Source organism: Capricornis sumatraensis, chromosome 10, assembly GCF_032405125.1.
Source record: "Capricornis sumatraensis isolate serow.1 chromosome 10, serow.2, whole genome shotgun sequence".
Taxonomy (NCBI): domain Eukaryota; kingdom Metazoa; phylum Chordata; class Mammalia; order Artiodactyla; family Bovidae; genus Capricornis; species Capricornis sumatraensis.
In genome coordinates, this window is record NC_091078.1 from 46,217,517 (window position 1) to 46,236,513 (window position 18,997).

Sequence of the window (18,997 nt, forward strand, 5' to 3'; positions counted from 1 at the left end):
AATCTAGTGTTTCATGCTCTTTTCATAACTCACTGAATTTAGCCAGCCTAACACATAACATTCATACTCACCTCTCCCTTGGCATTCTACTGTAGATTTGGGGTATGTTTCTGACCTTCTACAGCTATCAGGCAGACTGAGGTAGAAAGGCATCAGCAAATACCCCAGAGAAGAGGGATGAACAACTCAGTTGGTCCCTGCCTTGCCCAAAGAAAACTTTGTTTTCACTGTGCCTTTTCCTGCTGGTACTTTTGCATTGTAATATTTTGAAGGTGTTATTTACATATGGGAGCCAATGAACTGGGTCATGAAGGTAGGAAGTTGTGTATTCTTTTAAAATAATGGCATGAATGGAGTAATTTTAGAAAAGCCTTGCTCAACTCGGTCAGAGCATTTCTGCTTGGAGCTCTTACTTGCAGTTAGTGCCACTGGCTTCCTGTCACTTGTCAGGTGTCTGAGATACTGAACCCCCTACGGTGGTATCACATCTTCTCAGCCCTGCCATCTGGAAAATTCAGCCTCAACTTCCTTGGAAAGCACAGAGAAGTCCCTCCTTGTCCCTTTCTTCCATCTTTCTCATCCCTGTGAATGAACAAGGGCAGGGCCCCCATTGATTGTATCAGGTCAGTTCTCTCTCACAGAGTCTGGCAGGCATAGGTGCCCACTGGGGAATATGCCTTTTGGAATACTGTAGACCCTTGGAAGGAAAGTTATGACCAACCGAGATGGCATATAAAAAGCAGAGATATGACTTTGCCAACAAGAGTCCATCTAGTCAAGGCTATGGTTTTTCCAGTGGTCATATATGGATGTGAGAGTTGGACTATGAAGAAGGCTGAGCACTGAAGAATTGATACTTTTGAACTGTAGTGCTGGAGAAGACTCTTGAGAGTCCCTTGGACTGCAAGGAGATCCAACCATTCCATCGTAAAGGAGACCAGTCTTGGGTGTTCATTGGAAGGACTGATGCTGAAGCTGAAACTCCAATACTTTGGCCACCTCATGCGAAGAGTTGACTCATTGGAAGAGACCCTGGCGCTCGGAGGGATTGGGGGCAGGAGGAGAAGGAGACGACAGAGGATGAGATGGTTGGATGGCATCACTGATCCGATGGACGTGAGTTTTTGAGTGAACTCCAGGAGTTGGTGATGGACAGGGAGGCCTGGCGTGCTGCGATTCTTGGGGTCGCAAAAAGTCGGACATGACTGAGCAACTGAACTGAACTGAGACCCTAGAACAATATGGGTTTGAGCTGCATGGCTCCACTTATATGTGATTTTTTTTTCAATAGTAAATACAACAACACTACATGATGTGTGGAGCCGTGGTGATGGAGGGCTGACCCATAAGTTCTACGTGAATTTACAACTGTGTGGAGGGTGGATGCTCTGAACCACCACATTGTTCGAGGGTCACTATATCCTGAAATATAAAGATCTAGAAATGTTAAAACTCTGGGAGATGTTTTTCAAAAACAAAAATTAGGGGGAAATCTGTGTAATTATTTCTAGCATCTTTAGATATTTGAAGTATCATACCATGTGAATTTTAAAAAATGATTGTTTTAAATTTGCATTTTAATGAATTATTCATCCCCTTGTACTTAGAAAAGCTAGAAAAATGATAGGGAAATAAATGTTTTCTTCTCTTTCAAAAATTTTGAAGAAATAAAAAGTCATGTAGTGGGTGAATCTCCCTCTGGTTCATTATCCTGCCAATGCCTGCTTCTCATACTTTAAGCTGCTTTCACTCATCCTACCTTGTTTTTTTGCGTGAGATCTTCTCAACAGTATGCAAATGAGTTTTCACTGACAAATCTTTTCTTCCTTATATTTCCAGTGCACAGAGGCCAAAAAACATTGCTGGTATTTTGAAGGACTCTATCCCACTTATTATATGTAAGTATTTGCACTTATCTGTGATCACATCTTTCTCTGAGAATTATTTCTTTCATAGATCACAGGCGTGGTTATGGGATGGGGCAAACCCAGCCTTGGGAGGCCTCTAGCCCTGGTTTCACTTGCCTGTGCCCCTGAATGAGCAGGCAACCTCCCTAAGGATTCAGACCAGCTGCTCTGAGGACAGTGTAGAATTCTGAGTGCTCCGTTCTGTGAGGCATGTTAGCTTGTATGTGATTGGTGAGGGCAGAATGTCTAAACAAGGCCAACATTATATTTATTTATACAAATCTTCCTAGGCAAAGGGAGCAGAGGTGGCAGGAAAGAATTTTGAACTTGAATAGGGCAGGAAAACGTACTTAGTTCTGCCGTGAGTGTGAGAGAAAGAGAGGGAGAGATGACAGTGATCACAAGGGTCACCTGGCCCTGGCACCTCTCTAGGCAGGTGCAGTCAGCCTTGCATGTCTGCAGGTTACGTCTCTTCCTGTGCCCTCAGCACCTGCCAGTATTGCTTTTATTAAAGCATTGCTGTATTTGTTTTTCTGTATTTTAAATATCTACTATGGCAGCCACTAGCTCCACTGACACACCTAGATGAACTGTCTAGATTATCAATTAATATTTTTTATCATGTTTTGAAGTTCCATAAGTTTCGAGTGGAATGCACCAAAGCAATTTTTCCCCAAAAACCCTTGTATTGAATTTTGTTAAACATGAAAAATGTTAGTAATGTATATAATTATAGCAGAAGCATTATTTTCTAGTATATGGGGAGATTGGGCAGGAAATACTATACATAATAGCAAAGAGGGTAATTTCTTAACTGGCCAAGATGTGTGTTTTTCTTACCTGTCATTCTTCAGGCTTTAATCTTGAAGAGATTAGTGTATGTGGAGAAAGTTGCTGAGCTATGAATGGGAATGGAATACAGGTAAAGGGCCAGTTTTTCTGCCTTGATTTCATATCGAAAAGCAGGAGTCATTAGTGCCCCACAGGGTGTAGTCCTGGCAGAAATACTCTGCAGCTGCAGAAAGACAAAATGTGCTTGAAAGATAAAGCAGCAGAAAAGGGCTTGGGTTCTAGTTACAGAGCTGTCATCTTGAGGAAAAGTGGTTGTGGGATAACAGGGAGATGAAAGATTTGGTTCTTAGTACAATGAATTTTCCTTGCAAAGCTTTAGTGCTTTTTTAAAAATTGCTTTACAATATTGTGTTGGTTTCCGCCATACGTCAACATAAATCAGCCATAGGGGTACATGTGTCCCCTCCCGCTTGAACCTCCTTCCAACTTCCCATCACATCCCACCCCTCTAAGCTGTCACGGAGCCCCGGTTCAAGTTCCCTGAATCATATAGCAAATTGCCACTGGCTATTTATTTTACATATGGTAGTGTATATGTTTCTATACTACTGTCTCCATTCATCCCACCTTCTGCTTCACCCTCTCCCGTATCTACAAGTCTGTTCTTTATGTCCGTGTCTCCATTGCTGCCCTGCAAATAGGTTCATCAGTAGCATCTTTCTAGATGCCATATATATGCATTAATTTTAGATACTTGTTTTTCTCTTTTGGAGTTACTTCACTCTATGTAATAGGCTCTAAGTTCATCCACTTCATTAGAGCTGAGTCAAATGTGGTCTTTTTTATGACTGAGTAATATTCCATTGTATACATGTATCACAGCTTCTTTATCCATTCATCTGTCAGCGAACATCTAGGTTATCTTCCATGTCCTAGCTATTGTAAATAGAGTTGCAATGAATATTGGGGTATGTATGACTTTTTCAGTTATGGTTTCCTCATGGTATAGGATTGTTGGGTCATATAGTAGTTTTATTCCTGGTTTTTAAAGGATCTCCATACTGTCTTCCATGCTGGCTGTATCAATATATATTCCCACCAGCAGTGTAAGAGTTTCCTTTTCTCCACACCCTCTCCAGCATTTTTTTTTTTGTAGATTTTTTAACATTTATTTGTTTTTTTTTTTAGTTGGAGGATAATTGCTTTATAGAATTTTGTTGTTTTCTGTGAAACATTGATACAGAGCCCTTGTTTGAGTTCTCTGGGCCATATAGAAATTCCCATTGGCTATCTATTTTACATATGATAATATAGGTTTCCATGTTATTCCCTCCATACTTCTCACTCTCTCCTCCCCTCTCCCTGTGTCCGTAAGTCTGTTCTCTATGTCTGTGTCTCCAATGCTGCCCTGCAAATAGATTCATCAGTACCATCTTTCTAGATTCCATATATATGCATTAGTATATGATATTTTTCTCTTTCTGACTTACTTCATTCTGTATAATATACTCTAGGTTCATCCACCTCATTAGAACTGACTCAGATGCATTCCTTTTTATGGCTAAGTAATACTCCATTGTGTATATGTACCACAACTTCTTTATCTGTTCATCTGTTGATGGACATTAAGGTTGCTTGCCTGTGTATTCTAGCTATTGTAAATAGTGCTGCAGTGAACATTGCAGTACATGTGTCTTCTTCAACTTTGGTTTCCTCAGGGTATATGCCTGGTAGTGGGAGTGCTAGGTCATATGGTGGTTATTTTCCTGTCTTTTTAAGGAATCTCCACACCATCTTCCATAGTGGCTGGATCAATTTACATTCCCACCAACAGTGCAAGAGGTTCCCTGGAGAACATTTTTTGTTTGTAGACTTTTTGGTGATGGCCATTCTGACCAGTGTGAGGTGATATCTTATTATAGTTTTGATTTTCATTTCTCTAATAATGAGTGATGTTGAACATTTTTTCATGTGTTTATTAGCCATCTGTATGTCTTCTTTGGAGAAATGTCTGTTTGGGACTTCCACCCACTCTTTGGCTGTTTTTCCGATATTGAGTTGCACGAGCTACTTGTATATTTTGAAATTAATCCTTTGTCAGTTGTTTCATTTGCTACTATTTTCTCCTGTTCTGAGGTTTGTGTTTTCACTTTGTTTATAGTTTCCTTTGCTGTGCAAAATCTTTAAAGTTTAATTAGTTCCCATTTGTTTATTTTTATTTCCATTGCTCTAGGAGATGGGTTACAGAGGATCTTTCTGTGATTTATGTCATAGGGTGTTCTGCCTATGATTTCCTCTAAGAGTTTTATAGTTTCTGGTCTTTATTTAGGTAATGCATTTTGAGTTATCTTTGTATATGGTGTTAGGAAGTGTTCTAATTTTATTCTTTTACCTGTTGCTGTCCAGTTTTCCCAGCACCACTTATTGAAGAGACTGTCTTTTCTCTATTGTATATTTTGCTTCCTTTGTCAAAGATAAGATGCCCATAGGTATGTGGGTTATCTCTAGGCTTTGTATGTTGTTCCATTGATCTATATTTCTTTTTTTATACCAATACCATACTGTCTTGATGATTTTAGCTTTATAGTATAGCCTGAAATCAGGAAGGTTGATTACTCCAGCTCCATTCTTTTTTCTCAGGATTGCTTTGTGTTTTGTGCTTCCATACAAATTGTGAATTTTTTTTATCTAGTTCTATGAAAAATGCCATTGGTAATTTAGGGATTTAAATAGGGTAAATTAGGGATTGTATTGAACCTGTAGATTGCATTTGGTAGTAGAGTTATTTTCACAATATTGATTCTTCCAAAACAGGAACATGGAATATCCTTTCATCTGTCTATGTCATCTCTGATTTCTTTCATTAGTGTCTTAGAGTTTTCTTTATATAGCTCTTTTGTCTCCTTAAGTAGGTTTATTTGTAGGTATTTTATTCTTATTGTTGCAATGGTGAATGGGATTGTTTCCTTAATTTCTCTTTCTGATTTTTCATTGTTAGTGTATAGGAATGCAAGTGATTTCTGTGTACTGACTTTTTATCCTACTGCTTTACCAAATTCACTGATTAGCTCTAGTAATTTTTTGGTGGCATGTTTAGGGTTTTTAATGTATAGTATCATGTTGTCTGCAAACTGTGAGAGTTTACTTCTTTTCCAGACTGGATTCCTTTTATTTCTTTTTCTTCTATGATTGCCATGGCTAGGACTTCCAAAACTATGTTGAACAGTAGTGGTGAGAGTGAGCACTGTTGTCTTAGTCCTGATCTTAGTGGAAATGCTTTCAGTTTTTCACCTTTGAAAATATTTGCTGTAGGTTTATTGTATATGGCTTTTATTACATTGAGGTAGTTTCCTTCTATGCCCATTTTCTGAGGAGTTTTTGTCATACATGGGTACTGAATTTTGTCAAAAGCTTTTTCTGCATCTATTGAGATTGTCCTATGATTTTTATCTTTTAATTTCTTAATATCGTAATTTTTAATATGGTGTATCCCATTGATTGATTTGTGTATATTGAAGAATCCTTGCATCCCTTAGATAAACCCAACTTGATCATGGGTATACAATCTTTTAAATGTGTTGTTGAATTCTGTTTCCTGGAATTTTGTTGAGGATTTTTGAATCTATGTTCATCAGTAACATTTGCCTGTAATATTTTTGTGTTCTCTTTGTCTGGTCTTGGTATCATGGTGATGGTGGTCTCACAGAATGAGTTTGGAAATGTTCCTTCCTCTGCAATTTTTTATTTTTTATTTTATTTTATTTTTAAAATACTTTATTTATTTTACTTTATTTTATTTTTTAAAATTTATTTATTTTAATTGGAGGCTAATTACTTTACAGTATTGTAGTGGGTTTTGCTATACATTGACATGAGTGGTATACATTGAGCCATGGGTGTACATGTGTTCCCCATCCTGATCCCCCTTCTGACCTCCCTCCCCATCCCATCCCTCAGGGTTATCCCAGTGCACCAGCCCTGAGCACCCTTTCTCATGCATTAAACCTTGACTCACGATCTATTTCACTTATGATAATATACATGTTTCAATGCTATTTTCTCAAATCATCCCACCCTCACTTCTCCCACAGAGTCCAAAAGTCTGTTCTTTACATCTGTGTCTCTTTTGCTATCTCGCATATAGGATCATTGACACCATCTTTCTAAATTCAATATATATGTGTTAATATACTGGATTGGTGTTTTTCTTTCTGACTTACTTCACTCTGTATAATAGGCTCCAGTTTCATCCACCTCATTAGAACTAATTCAAATACATTCTTTTTAATAGCTGACTAACATTTCACTGTGTATATGTACCACAGCTTTCTTATCCATTTGTCTGTCTTTCTCTGCAATTTTTAAAAAGAGTTTCAGAAGGATAGACAATAAATCTTTTCTAAAATTTTGTAAAATTCACCTGTGAGGCCATCTGGCCCTGGACTTTGGTTTTGGGGGAGATTTTTTATCACAGTTTTTCTATTTCACTGCTTATGATTGGCTTGTTTATCATTTCAGTTTCTTCTTGGTTCAGTCTCGGGAGGTTGGACTTTCCTTAGAATCTGTTCATTTCTTCCAGGTTGTCCATTTTATTGGCATATAATTGCTCATAATAGTCTCTTATGATCCTTTTCATTTCTCATTGTCTGTTGTAACCTCTCCTTTTTCATTTCTAATTTCATTGATTTGAGTCTTATCCCTTTTTCCTTGATGAGTCTGGCTAATGGTTTGTCAATTGTGTTTCTTTTCTCAAAAACAAACTTTTAGTTTTATTAATCTTTACTGTTGTTTCCTTCATTTCTTTTTCAGTTATTTCTGCTATGATCTTTATGATTTCTTTCCTTCTATTAATTCTGAGGTTTATTTGTCTATCTTTTTCTAGTTGTTTTAGGTATAAAGGTAAATTGTCTATTTGATGTCCTTGTTATTTCTTGAGGTAATATTATATTTCTATAAACTTCCTTTTCAGAACTGCTTTTGCTGGATCTCATAGGTTTGAGTTGTCATGTTTTCATTGTCATTTGTTTCTAGGAATTTTTTCATTTCCCTTTATATTTATTCAGCAACATGTTGTTATTTAGAAATGTATTATTTAATATCCATGTGTTTGTGCTTTTTAGTTTTTTTTTCTTTAACTGATATCTAGTTTCATATCGTTGTAGTCCGAAAAGATGCTTGATGCAATTTAAATTTTCTGAAATTTACTGAGATTTGATTTGTGATCTAAGATGTGGTCTGTCCTGGAGAATGATCATGTGCCCTTGAGAAGAAAGTATATTCTTCTGCATTTGCATGAAATTTCCTGAAGATATCAATTATTCTCATCTCATCTAATGTGTCATTTAAGGCTTGTGTTTCCTTAATGCCTTCCTGTTTTGATTATCTGTCCAGTGGTGTAAGTTCAGTGTTAAATTGCCCTGTTACTATTGTGTTATTGTCAATTTCCCATTTTATGTCTGTTAGTGCTTACTTTAGGTACTGAGGTACTCCTTTATTTGATGCATAAATATTTACAAATGTTATGTTTTCTTCTTGGATTGATGCCTTGTCATTATGTAGGGTCCTTCCTCGGGGATAGTATTGATCCCTGTCTCCTGTACAGTGTCACCAACATCCATCCATAGTTCATCAAGAACTATATCAGATCTAGTCCCTTAAATCTATTTCTCACTTCCACTATATAATCATAAGGGATTTGATTTAGGTCATACCTGAATGGTCCACTGGTTTTCCGTCCTTTCTTCAATTTTAGTCTGAATTTGGCAATAAGGAGTTCATAATCTGAGCCACAGTCAGCTCCTGGTCTTGATTTTCTGACTGTATAGAGCTTCTCCATCTTTGGCTGCAAGGCACATAATCAATCTGATTTCAGTGTTGACCATCTGGTGATGTCCACGTGTAGAGTTTTCTCTTGTGTTGTTGGAAGAGGGTGTTTGCAAGAAAAAAAAATACAAAAAAAAGAAAAATGGCTGTCTGAGGAAACCTTACAAATAGCTGTCAAAAGAGAAGAAGCGAAAAGCAAAGCAGAATAGAAAAGATATACCCATTTGAATGCAGAGTTCCAAAGAATAGCAAGGAGAGATAAAAAAAAGCCTTCATCTGTGATCAGTGCAAGGAAATTGTTAAGGCTTGGAGAACCGCACTCTGAAAAGGACACTCAGGGACAGCCTCTAGTGGACTGACAAAGTTTATTATCCAGTCGTGTAGTTTTATAATTTTCAGGGAATAGAGCATAAGACAGACTTGCACGTAGCCATTTCAGATAAACATCAAAGCATTTAAGCATAAAACACAGTTCCCACCACCCAAGCCATAACATAGCTTTGGCGAAACTCTAAAGGGAGTCTTATCATGAAACAGCAGTCCTTGCTCTCAGAAACAGGTGGTCAGAAGGAAGCCTTCGAACGCCTCAAGGCCGGGCGTATTGACCCTTCATCATCCGTTCCCAGCCTTGGGCACTCAGTGAACGCTCATAACCCTTTGTTATGCTCGTCCCAGCTTCCAACCTTCGTCATGAGTGGAGCAAATACATTTTGAGTATTTGCTTAAAGCCTTCCAGCTCCTCCACAGAAATAGATGAAAACAATACAATAGGAAAGACTAGAGATCTCTTCAAGAAAATTAAAGACACCAAGGGAACATTTCATGCAAAGATGGGCTCAATAAAGGACAGAAATGGTATGAATGTAACAGAAGCAGAGGATATTAAGAAGAGGTGACAAGAATGCACAGAACTGTACAAAAAAACATCTTCAGACCCAGATAATCACAATGGTGTGATCACTCACCTAGAGCCAGACATCCCGGAATGTGAAGTCAAGTGGGAAACATCACTTAGGAAGCATCACTGTGAGCAAAGCTAGTGAAGGTGATGGAATTCCAGTTGAGCTATTTCAAATCCTAAAAGATGATGCTGTGAAAGTGCTGCATTCAATATGCCAGCAAATATGGAAAACTCAGCAGTGGCCACAGGACTGGAAAAGCTCAGTTTTCATTCCAATCCCAAAGGAAGGCAATGCCAAAGAATGTTCAAACTACTGCACAATTGCATTCATCTCACATGCTAGTAAAGTAATGCTCAAAATTCTCCAAGCCAGGCTTCAGCAATACATGAACCATGAACTTCCAGATATTCCAGCTGGTTTTAGAAAAGGTGGAGGAACCAGAGATCAAATTGCCAACATCCACTGGATCATCCAAAAAGCAAGAGAATTCCAGAAAAGAATCTATTTCTATTTTATTGACTATGCCAAAGCCTTTGACTGTGTGGATGACAACAAACTGTGGAAAATTCTGAAAGAGATGGGAATACCAGACCATCTGACCTGCCTCTTAAGAAATCTGTATGCAGGTCAGGAAGCAACAGTTAGAACTGGACATGGAACAACAGTCTGGTTCCAAATAGGAAAAGGAGTACGTCAAGGCTGTATATTGTCACCGTGCTTATTTAACTTGTATGCAGAGTACATCATGAGAAACTCTGGGCTGGAGGAAACACAAGCTAGAATCAAGATTTCCACGAGACATATCAATAACCTCAGATATGCAGATGACACCACCCCTGTGGCAGAAAGTGAAGAAGAACTATGGAGCCTCTTGATGAAAGTGAAAGAGGACAGTGAAAAAGTTGGCTTAAAGCTCAACATTCAGAAAACTAAGATCATGGCATCTGATTCCAGCACTTCATGGCAATAGATGGGGAAACAGTGGAAACAGTGGCAGACTTTATTTTGGGGGGCTCCAAAATCACTGCAAATGGTGACTGCAGGCATGAAATTAAAAGATGCTTACTCCTTGGGAGAAAAGTTATGACCAACCTAGACAGCATATTAAAAATCAGAGATTTTACTTTGCCAACAAAGGTCCATCTAGTCAAGACTGTGGTTTTTCCAGTAGTCTTATTATTTCTGTTTTTCTTATATGGATGTGAGAGTTGGGCTATAAAGAAAGCTGAGTGCCAAAGACTTGATGTTTTTGAACTGTGGTGTTGGAGAAGACTCTTGAGAGTCCCTTGGACTGCAAGGAGATCCAACCAGTCCATCCCAAAGGAGATCAGTCCTGAATATTCATTGGAAGGACTGATGTTGAAGCTGAAACGCCAATACTTTGGCCACCTGATGTGAAGAACTAACTCATTAGAAAAGACCCTGATGTTGGGAAAGATTGAAGGCAGAAGGAGAAGGGGATGACAGATGAGATGGTTGGATGGCATCACCATCTCAATGGACATGAGTTTGAGTAAACTCCGGGATTTGGTGATGGACAGGGAGGCCTGGCGTGCTGCAGTACATGGGGTCACAAACAGTCAAACATAACTGAGCGACTGAACTGAACTGGACTGAGTGTCCCTCCTTATCTCTTGTAATAGTCTATATGTTAATTTCTGTTTTGTCTTATATGAGAATTGTTACTCTGGCTTTCTTTTGACTGACTTTTGCATGGAATATCTTTTTCTGTGCTCTCACTTTCAGTCTGTATGTGTCTCTAGGTCTGAAGTGGGTCTCTTGTAGACAGCATATATGTGGGTCTTACTTTTTTATCCATTCAGCCATTCTGTGTCTTTTGGTTGAAATGTTTAAACCATTTGCATTGAAGGTAATTATTGATATATTTGTTTCTATTGTCATTTTTGTAATTGTTTTGAGTTGGTTTTGTAGGTCTTTTCTTTCTCTTGTATTTCCTTCCTATAGAAGTCCCTTTAATATTTATTATAAAGCTGGGTTGTTGGTGCTGAATTCTCTTATCTTTTGCTTGTTTGTGAAGCGTTTGTTTTCTCCCTCAATTTTGAATGAGATCCTTGCCAGGTAAAGTTATCTTGGTTGTAGATTTTTTTCCCTTTCAGTACTTTAAATATATCCAGCCATTCCCTTCTGGCCTGTAGAGTTTCTGCTGAAAGATCAGCTGTTAATCATGTGGGGGTTCCCTTGTATGCTACTTGCTGCTTTTAATATGCTTTGTTTTATCTTTGTTAGTTTGATTAGTATGTGTCTCAGTGTGTTTCTCCTTGGGTTTATCCTGTACAGGTATTTCTGTGCTTCATGGACTTGACTATTTCTTTTTCCACGTTAGGGAATTTTTTGACTATAGGCTCTTCACAGATTTTCTAGACCCCTTTTCTCTTCTGTGCATGCACACATAATCAGTCTTTTCTGTCATGTCTGACTCTGACCTTATGGACCAAGGTCATACTTACCCACCAAGCTCCTCTGTTCATGAGATTCTCCAGACAAGAATACTGGAGTGGGTTTCTATGCCCTCCTCCAGGGGATCTTCTTGACCCAGGAATTGAATGCATGTCTCCTCTACTGCATTGCAAGCACTTTTTTACCCACTGAGCCACCTTTTTAGGGCCTGAGAATCCCCTTCTTCTTCTGGGAACCCTATAATACAAAGTTGGTGTGTTTAGTATTGTCCCAGAGGTCTCTGATGCTATCTTCAATTCTTTTCATTCCTTTTCCTTTTTTCTACTCTTCAGCAGTTTTTTCCACCATTCTGTCTTCCAACTCACTTATCCATACTCCTGCTTTATTTATTCTTCTATTGATTCCTTCTAGAATATTGTTAATTTCAGTAATTGTTTATTTGTCTCAGTTTGTTCTTTATTTCTTCTAGGTCCTAGTTAAATGTGTCAATTGATTCTTTTTTTTTTTTTTTACTTTATTTTACTTTACAATACTGTATTGGTTTTGCCATACAGGAGAGGGGTTCAGGATTGGGAACTCATGTTAATTGATTCTTGCATTTTTTCCATTCAGTTTTGGAGGTTTTGGATCATCTTTGTTATCATTAATTTCAATTCTTTTTCAGATAGTTTGCCTAGTTCCTCTTCATTTATTTGATCTTGTGAGTTTTTACCTTGTTCTTTCATTTTACAACATTTCTCTTTTTTTCTAACTTAATGTGTTTGAGGTCTTTTTTCCCTAGGCTTTATGGTCATATTCCTTCTTCCTTTTAGTTTCTGCCATCAATGAGAAAGATTGGTCCAGTGGTTTGTGTATGCTTTGTGTTGGGAGGGACTTGTGCCTGCATTTTGGTGGTAGAAGGTGAGGTGTTTTTTTTTCTTCTGGATGGGCAGGGCTGTGTGAGGTGGTATGTTTTGGGGTATCTGTCTGCTGATGATTGGGTTTGTGTTGTTGTCTTGCCTGTTTTGTGAGGTGTTCTGCACTGGGTGCTGGGTGTTGGGTAATGCTGAGTGTTGGATACAGGTGGAGGCCTTTGTGGGAGTTTTCATTAATTAATATTCCCTGGGGTTAGAAGTTCTCTGGAAATCTTGGGTCCTGGACTCAGCACTCCCACTCAAAAGGCTGAGACCCAAGCTCTTACTAGGGAACCAAGACTCCACAATCTCTCTGCATGTCAATGACTTGGTTTGCTTTGTTTTCTCTTTATTTTCTTAGACATCTATTAAGGCCTTCAGATTACGTTTCTTACTGAGCCCAGGCTTGCTCTGCTCGCTGCATGATAGGCCAATGAATCTGAGAGATAAGGTGTTGAAGCAAGGAATCTGATTTTATTCAGAAAGTTGGCTGACCAAGAAGATGGCAGACTGATGTCTCAAAATAACCATCTTGCTTTAGTTCTTGATTCAGCTTCTTATGCAGATGTCGATCAACCTCATCTTCTTTTGGGTTCTTGATTTTTTTTGTATGTTCTTTCTTGAAAATAGATCTTTCTCAAATTAATTTGTAGGTCAGCTGATGAACCATTTCCTGATTTTTAGTAGTCAGAGGTCCTTGCTCCTTTGTTCCTTTATACATTTATTTGTTCACTACATATTTTGTGAGTGTTTTGCATTGATAGAAACACACAAAGAAAGACAAGCCCTGTTTTGTCACTCAGCTGGTCTAGTTTGGATTCCTTTCACCTCTCAACTCTGCTGATAGTGAGGGGAAGGGTCCTAAAAATAGAAAAGTAACACCATTCTATTTTTATAATACTAATGCTCTGTATAAAAATAACAAAGGTAACATTCATTGAACACTTAATATAGGCTAGGCATTGTTTATGCACCTCACATGAGTTTATGTCATTCAACCCCACAGCCACTTGAAGACTCTAACTACACACACCTGGTTCTTGAATCTATCTCTGATTTTTCTCTTCCTTTTTTCTCTGTTCCCACACCTCACCTGAATCCATACCTCTGTTAATGCTCATATAAACCATTGTTACAAACTACCCCCCAGATTTATTAAGATATAATTGGCATATAACACTGTATAGATTTAATGTATATAATATGGTAATTTGATACACTTATACATTACAAAATGATTACCACCGTTGCATTAGCTAACACCTACATCACATCACAGAATTACCTTTTTTTTTTTTTTTTGGTGATGAGAACATTTAAGATCTACTCTTTTAGTAATTTTAAAGTATATAATAAAATATATTAACTGGAATCACCTAAGGCACAGGCCTTAGGTCCCTAAAACATTCATCTTATAACTGGAAGTTTGTACTCTTTGACACACATCTCCTCATTGCAAAGCCCTGTCTGTCCCCATTGCCTGGTAATAACCACTATTTTACCCTCTTTTTCCATAACTTCTGCTTTTTAGATTCCACATATAAGTGAAATGATTGTTGTTGTTGTTTAGTCGCCAAATCATGTCTGGCTCTTTGAGACCCCATGAACTGTAGCCTGCCCAACTCCTCTGTCCATGGGATTCTCCAGGCAAGAATACTGAAGTGGGTTGCCATTTCCTTCTCCGGGGGATCTTCCTGACCCAGGTATTGAATCCATATCACCTGCTTGGCAGGGAGGATTCTTTGCAACTGAATCACCTGTGAAGCCTAAGTGAGATCATACATCTATCTGTCTAATTTCATTTAGCATAATACCTTCAAAGTCTGTCTATGTTGTTGCAAATGCAAGGATTTCCCTCTTTCTCAGGACTGAGTAAAATTCCATTGTGTGTATACGTACATTTCCTTTATTCATTCATGTATTGACAGACACTCAGATTGTTTCCATTTCTTGGCTGTTGTGAATAAGGCTGAACCATAGGATTTCAGATGTCTCTTCAAAATCTTATTTCCATTTTCTTTGCATATATACTGGAAGAATAATTGGCAGTTCTATTTTTAATTTCCATAGTGGCTGCATCAATTTAAATTCCTACCAGTAGTGTACAGGATTCATATTTTCCATACCATACAGGGTTCACATTTTCCATACCAGTACTCTTCTTGTCTTTTTGATGATAGCCATTCTAACAAGTGTAAAGTGATAGATACCTCTGTGTGGTTTTGGTTTGCATTTACTGATGATATGTGATATTGAGCATGTTTTCATGTACCTGTTGGCCATCTTTCTGTCTTTTTTGGAAAATAATCTATTCATTTCCCCTGCCCATTTTTAAATTGGATTATTTGGTTTTTTTCTTGTTAAGTTATATGAGGTCCTTGTATATTTTAGATATCAACCCCATATCTGACATATAGTTTGCAAACATTTTCTTCCATTCAATAGACTGCCTTTTCATTTTGTTGAGTGTTTCTTTTGCTGAAAAGAAGCTTTTTAGTTTGATGTAGTCCCTTTTGTTTTTTGTGGTTTTGTCATTTGTGCTTCTACTGTCATGTCCAAAGTCATTGCCTAGACCAATGTTGACTTTTTTCCCAACATTTTTTTCTAGGAGTTTTAGATCCATTTCAAGTCAATTTTCTTAAGTGATGTAAGATAGGGGTTCAGTTTCATTTTTTTTACAGGTGTTTCTTCAATTATCCCAGGTCTATTTGTTAAAGAGACCGCCCATTCCCCATTGGATGCTGTTGGCTCTTGTGTTAAATATTAGTTGACCATTTATGCAAGGTTTCATTTCTGGGCTTCTTATTCTGTTCCATGGGTCACTGTGTCCGTATTCATGCCAGTAGCAAATTGTTTTATTATGGTAGCTTGTCATGTAGTGTAAAGTTAGAGAGTGTAATACCTCCAGCTTAATTCTTTCCCATGATTGCTTTAGCTACTCAGGGTCTTTTGTGATTCCATAAAAATTTTAGGATTGTTTTACCTGTTGCTGTGAAAATACCATTGAAATTTTGATAGAAATTTCATCGCAGCTCTAGATGACTTTGTGATAGGTCTCCTTTCATTCTCTTTTCCCATCAAGTTCTCACTTCTTTCTAAATTACTGAAAATTTTGTGTCATTTTCCTACTTAAAGGCATTAGGAAAAAGTTCAAACCCTTAGCCAGCTGTAAAAAGTAAGTTTCCATGATACTTGTCTGGTTTTGTCTTCTTTATTTTGAGTCTCATGAAGGCAAGCTGCACAACTGTATTTTTATTTTTTAAGTATTTTTGTCCTTTTTTAAAGTTGAAGTATAGTTTACTTACAATGTTGTGTTAGTTTCAAGTGTACAGCAAAGTGATCCAGTTTATATATATATTCTTTTTCAGATTCTTTTGCATTGTGGGTTACTATAAGATATTGAATATAGTTCCCTGTGCTATATAGTAGGTCCTTGTTTATTTTATATACTAGAGTGTCCCTGTTAATCTGGAATTCCTAATTTATCTCTCCCCACTTCCCACTTTGGTAACCATAAATTTATTCTCTATGACTGTGGGTATATTTGGTTTTATATTCATGAAGTTAATAAGTTCATTTGTATCATTTTTTAGATTATACATATAAGTGATATCATGATATTTGTCTTTGCCTGGCTTAGTATGATATCTCTAGGTTCATGTTGCTGCAAATGGCATAAATTCATTCACTTAAAAAATTATCAAAATGTAGCTGGTTTATAGTGTTGTCTGAATCTCTGCTGTAGAGCAAAGTGAATCTGTTATACATATATATATATATATATATGTATATATATTTTTTCACATTCTTTTCCATTATGGTTTATCACAAGATAGTGAATAGAGTTCCCTGTGCTATACAGTAGGACCTTGTTTTTTACCCACAACTTTTAAATGAATTCTCAATGCCTAGGACAGTGCCTGGCACACAGGGGACATCCCTGAATGTTGAGTGGATTTGAGTGGATGCTTTTCCACCCAGTGCTCACTACTTGTCAGTGTTGGCTCTTCTGGTTCCTCTCAGGCATTTCCATGTTCTCTGCCTGGCAGGCTTCTCAGTTCCTCTTGCCTTCAGAACCTGTTCCTCCTGCCTTCAGAACCTGTTCCTCCTTCCTGTTGCCTCTGATACAGCCTCTTGGAGAGTCCTCACACAGTGCTGTAAATCCCTTGAGTGTCTGTGGGATGGAGCCATGACACGTGCATCTGTTTGACTCAGCTTGCAGCAGAGTACATGGCATGTGAGTGGCACTCATACTTATCTTCACCTTTGCAGTTTGTTTACTACCAGCTTGTTTCACTCTTGATTTCATTTAACATATTCTGGCACCTTGTCATTAACCATAGATTTTGAAATGTTTTGGGGTCCAGAAATCAGGGTTCAAATATTTGCTCTATTACTTTTTTTTTTTAACTGAGATGAATTTACCACAAAATAAAATTACAGGCCAATATCACTGATGAATATATTTGCAAGAATCCTCACAAAATACTAGCAAACTTTATCCAACAACACATTAAAAGGATCATATACCATGATCAAGTAGGATTTATACCAGGGAGGTAAAGAGATTTTTCAGTATATACAAGTCAATCAGTATGATATGTCACATTAACAAATTGAAAAATAAAAACCATATGATCATCTCAATAGATACAGGAAAAGCTTTTATAAAATTCAACATCCATTTATGATTTAAAAAAATATTTTCAGAGAGTGAGCATAGAGGGAAGCTACCTCAACATAATAAAGGACATATATCACAAATTTACAGTTAACATCATACTCAGTGGTGAAAAAATGAAAGCATTTCCTCTAAGATTAGGAACAAGCCAAGGACATCCATTACTGCCACATTTATTCAGCATAGTTTTGAAAGTCCTAACCAGAGCAATCAGAGAAGGAAAAGAAATAAAGGGAATCCAAATTGGAAAGGGAGAAGTAAAACTGTCACTTTTTGCATAGAAAATCCTAAAGATGCTAGCAGAAAACTACTAGAGCTTATCAGTGAATTTGGTAAAGTTACAGGATACAAAATTAATATACATAAATTGGCTGCATTTCTATACACTAACAGCAAACTATAAGAAAGAGAAATGAAGGAAACAATTCCTTTTATCATCACATCAAAGAGAATAAAATATCTAGGAATGAACCTACCTAAGGAGGCAAAAGATTCTCTGAAAACTATAAGAGTATAGTGAAAGAAACTGAAGACTACACAAGCAGGTAGAAAAATATACCATGTTCTTGAATTTATATGAATCATTATTGTCAAAATGGTTATACTACCCAAGGCAATTTACAGATTCAGTGCAATCTTTATCAAATTACCAGTGGAATTTTCCACAGAACTAAAACAAAAAAATTTCACATTTGTATGGAAACACAAAAGACCCTAAATAGCCAAAACAATCTTGAGAAAGAAGACTGGAACTGGAGGAACAGGCTTCCTGTCTTCAGACTATACTACAAAGCTACAGTCATCAAAACAATATGGCACTCGCACAAAGACAGAAAAATAGATCATTGGAACAGGAGAGAAAGGCCTGAAATAAACCCATGCACTTACAGTCAATTAATCTATGACAAAAGAGGCAAGTATATACAATGGAGAAAAGACAGCTTCTTCAATAAGTGGTGCTGGGAAAACTGGACAGCTTCATGTAAAAGAATGAATTAGAACATTCTCTAACACCACACACACACACAGACACACAAATTAAAAATGGATTATAGACTTTAATGTAAGACTGGACACTATAAAACTTATAGAGGAAAATATAGGCAGAACAATCTTTAACATAAATTGAAGCAGTATCTTTTTGGATCCATCTCCTAGAGTTGTGAAAATAAAACAAAAATAAACAACTGGGATCTAGTTAAGTTTAAAAGCTTTGCACAACAAAGGAAACCATCAACAAAATGAAAAGACAACCCATGGAATGGGAGAAAATATTTGCAAATCATGCAGCTGACAACGAGTAATCTCCAAAATATACAAAGAGCTCATAGAAATCAATATAAAGGCATCCAATCAAAAAATGGGCAGAGGAGTTAAATAGACTTTTCTCCAAAGAAGACATGCATGCTCAGTTGCTCAATTGTGTCTGACTCTGTGATCCTTTGGACCATAGCCCATCTATCTCCTTTGTCAGTAGGATTTTTCAGGGAAGAATACTGGAGTGGGTTGCCATTTCCTCCTCCAGGGGATCTTCCTGACCCAGGTATTGAACCTGCACCTCCTGTGTCTCCTATATTGCAG

At 37.4% G+C, this 18,997-nt stretch overlaps 1 protein-coding gene across 1 annotated transcript in view; it reads left to right on the plus strand.

Annotated features, from left to right (window-relative positions):
* Window positions 1-18,997, plus strand: part of VOPP1 (VOPP1 WW domain binding protein) — a 170,291-nt gene that overhangs the window by 78,101 nt on the left and 73,193 nt on the right. The window contains exon 2 of the mRNA XM_068983090.1: window positions 1,840-1,898. Within this exon, the coding sequence (XP_068839191.1) occupies window positions 1,840-1,898 (59 nt within the window). The remainder of the gene's footprint in view (window positions 1-1,839; window positions 1,899-18,997) is intronic.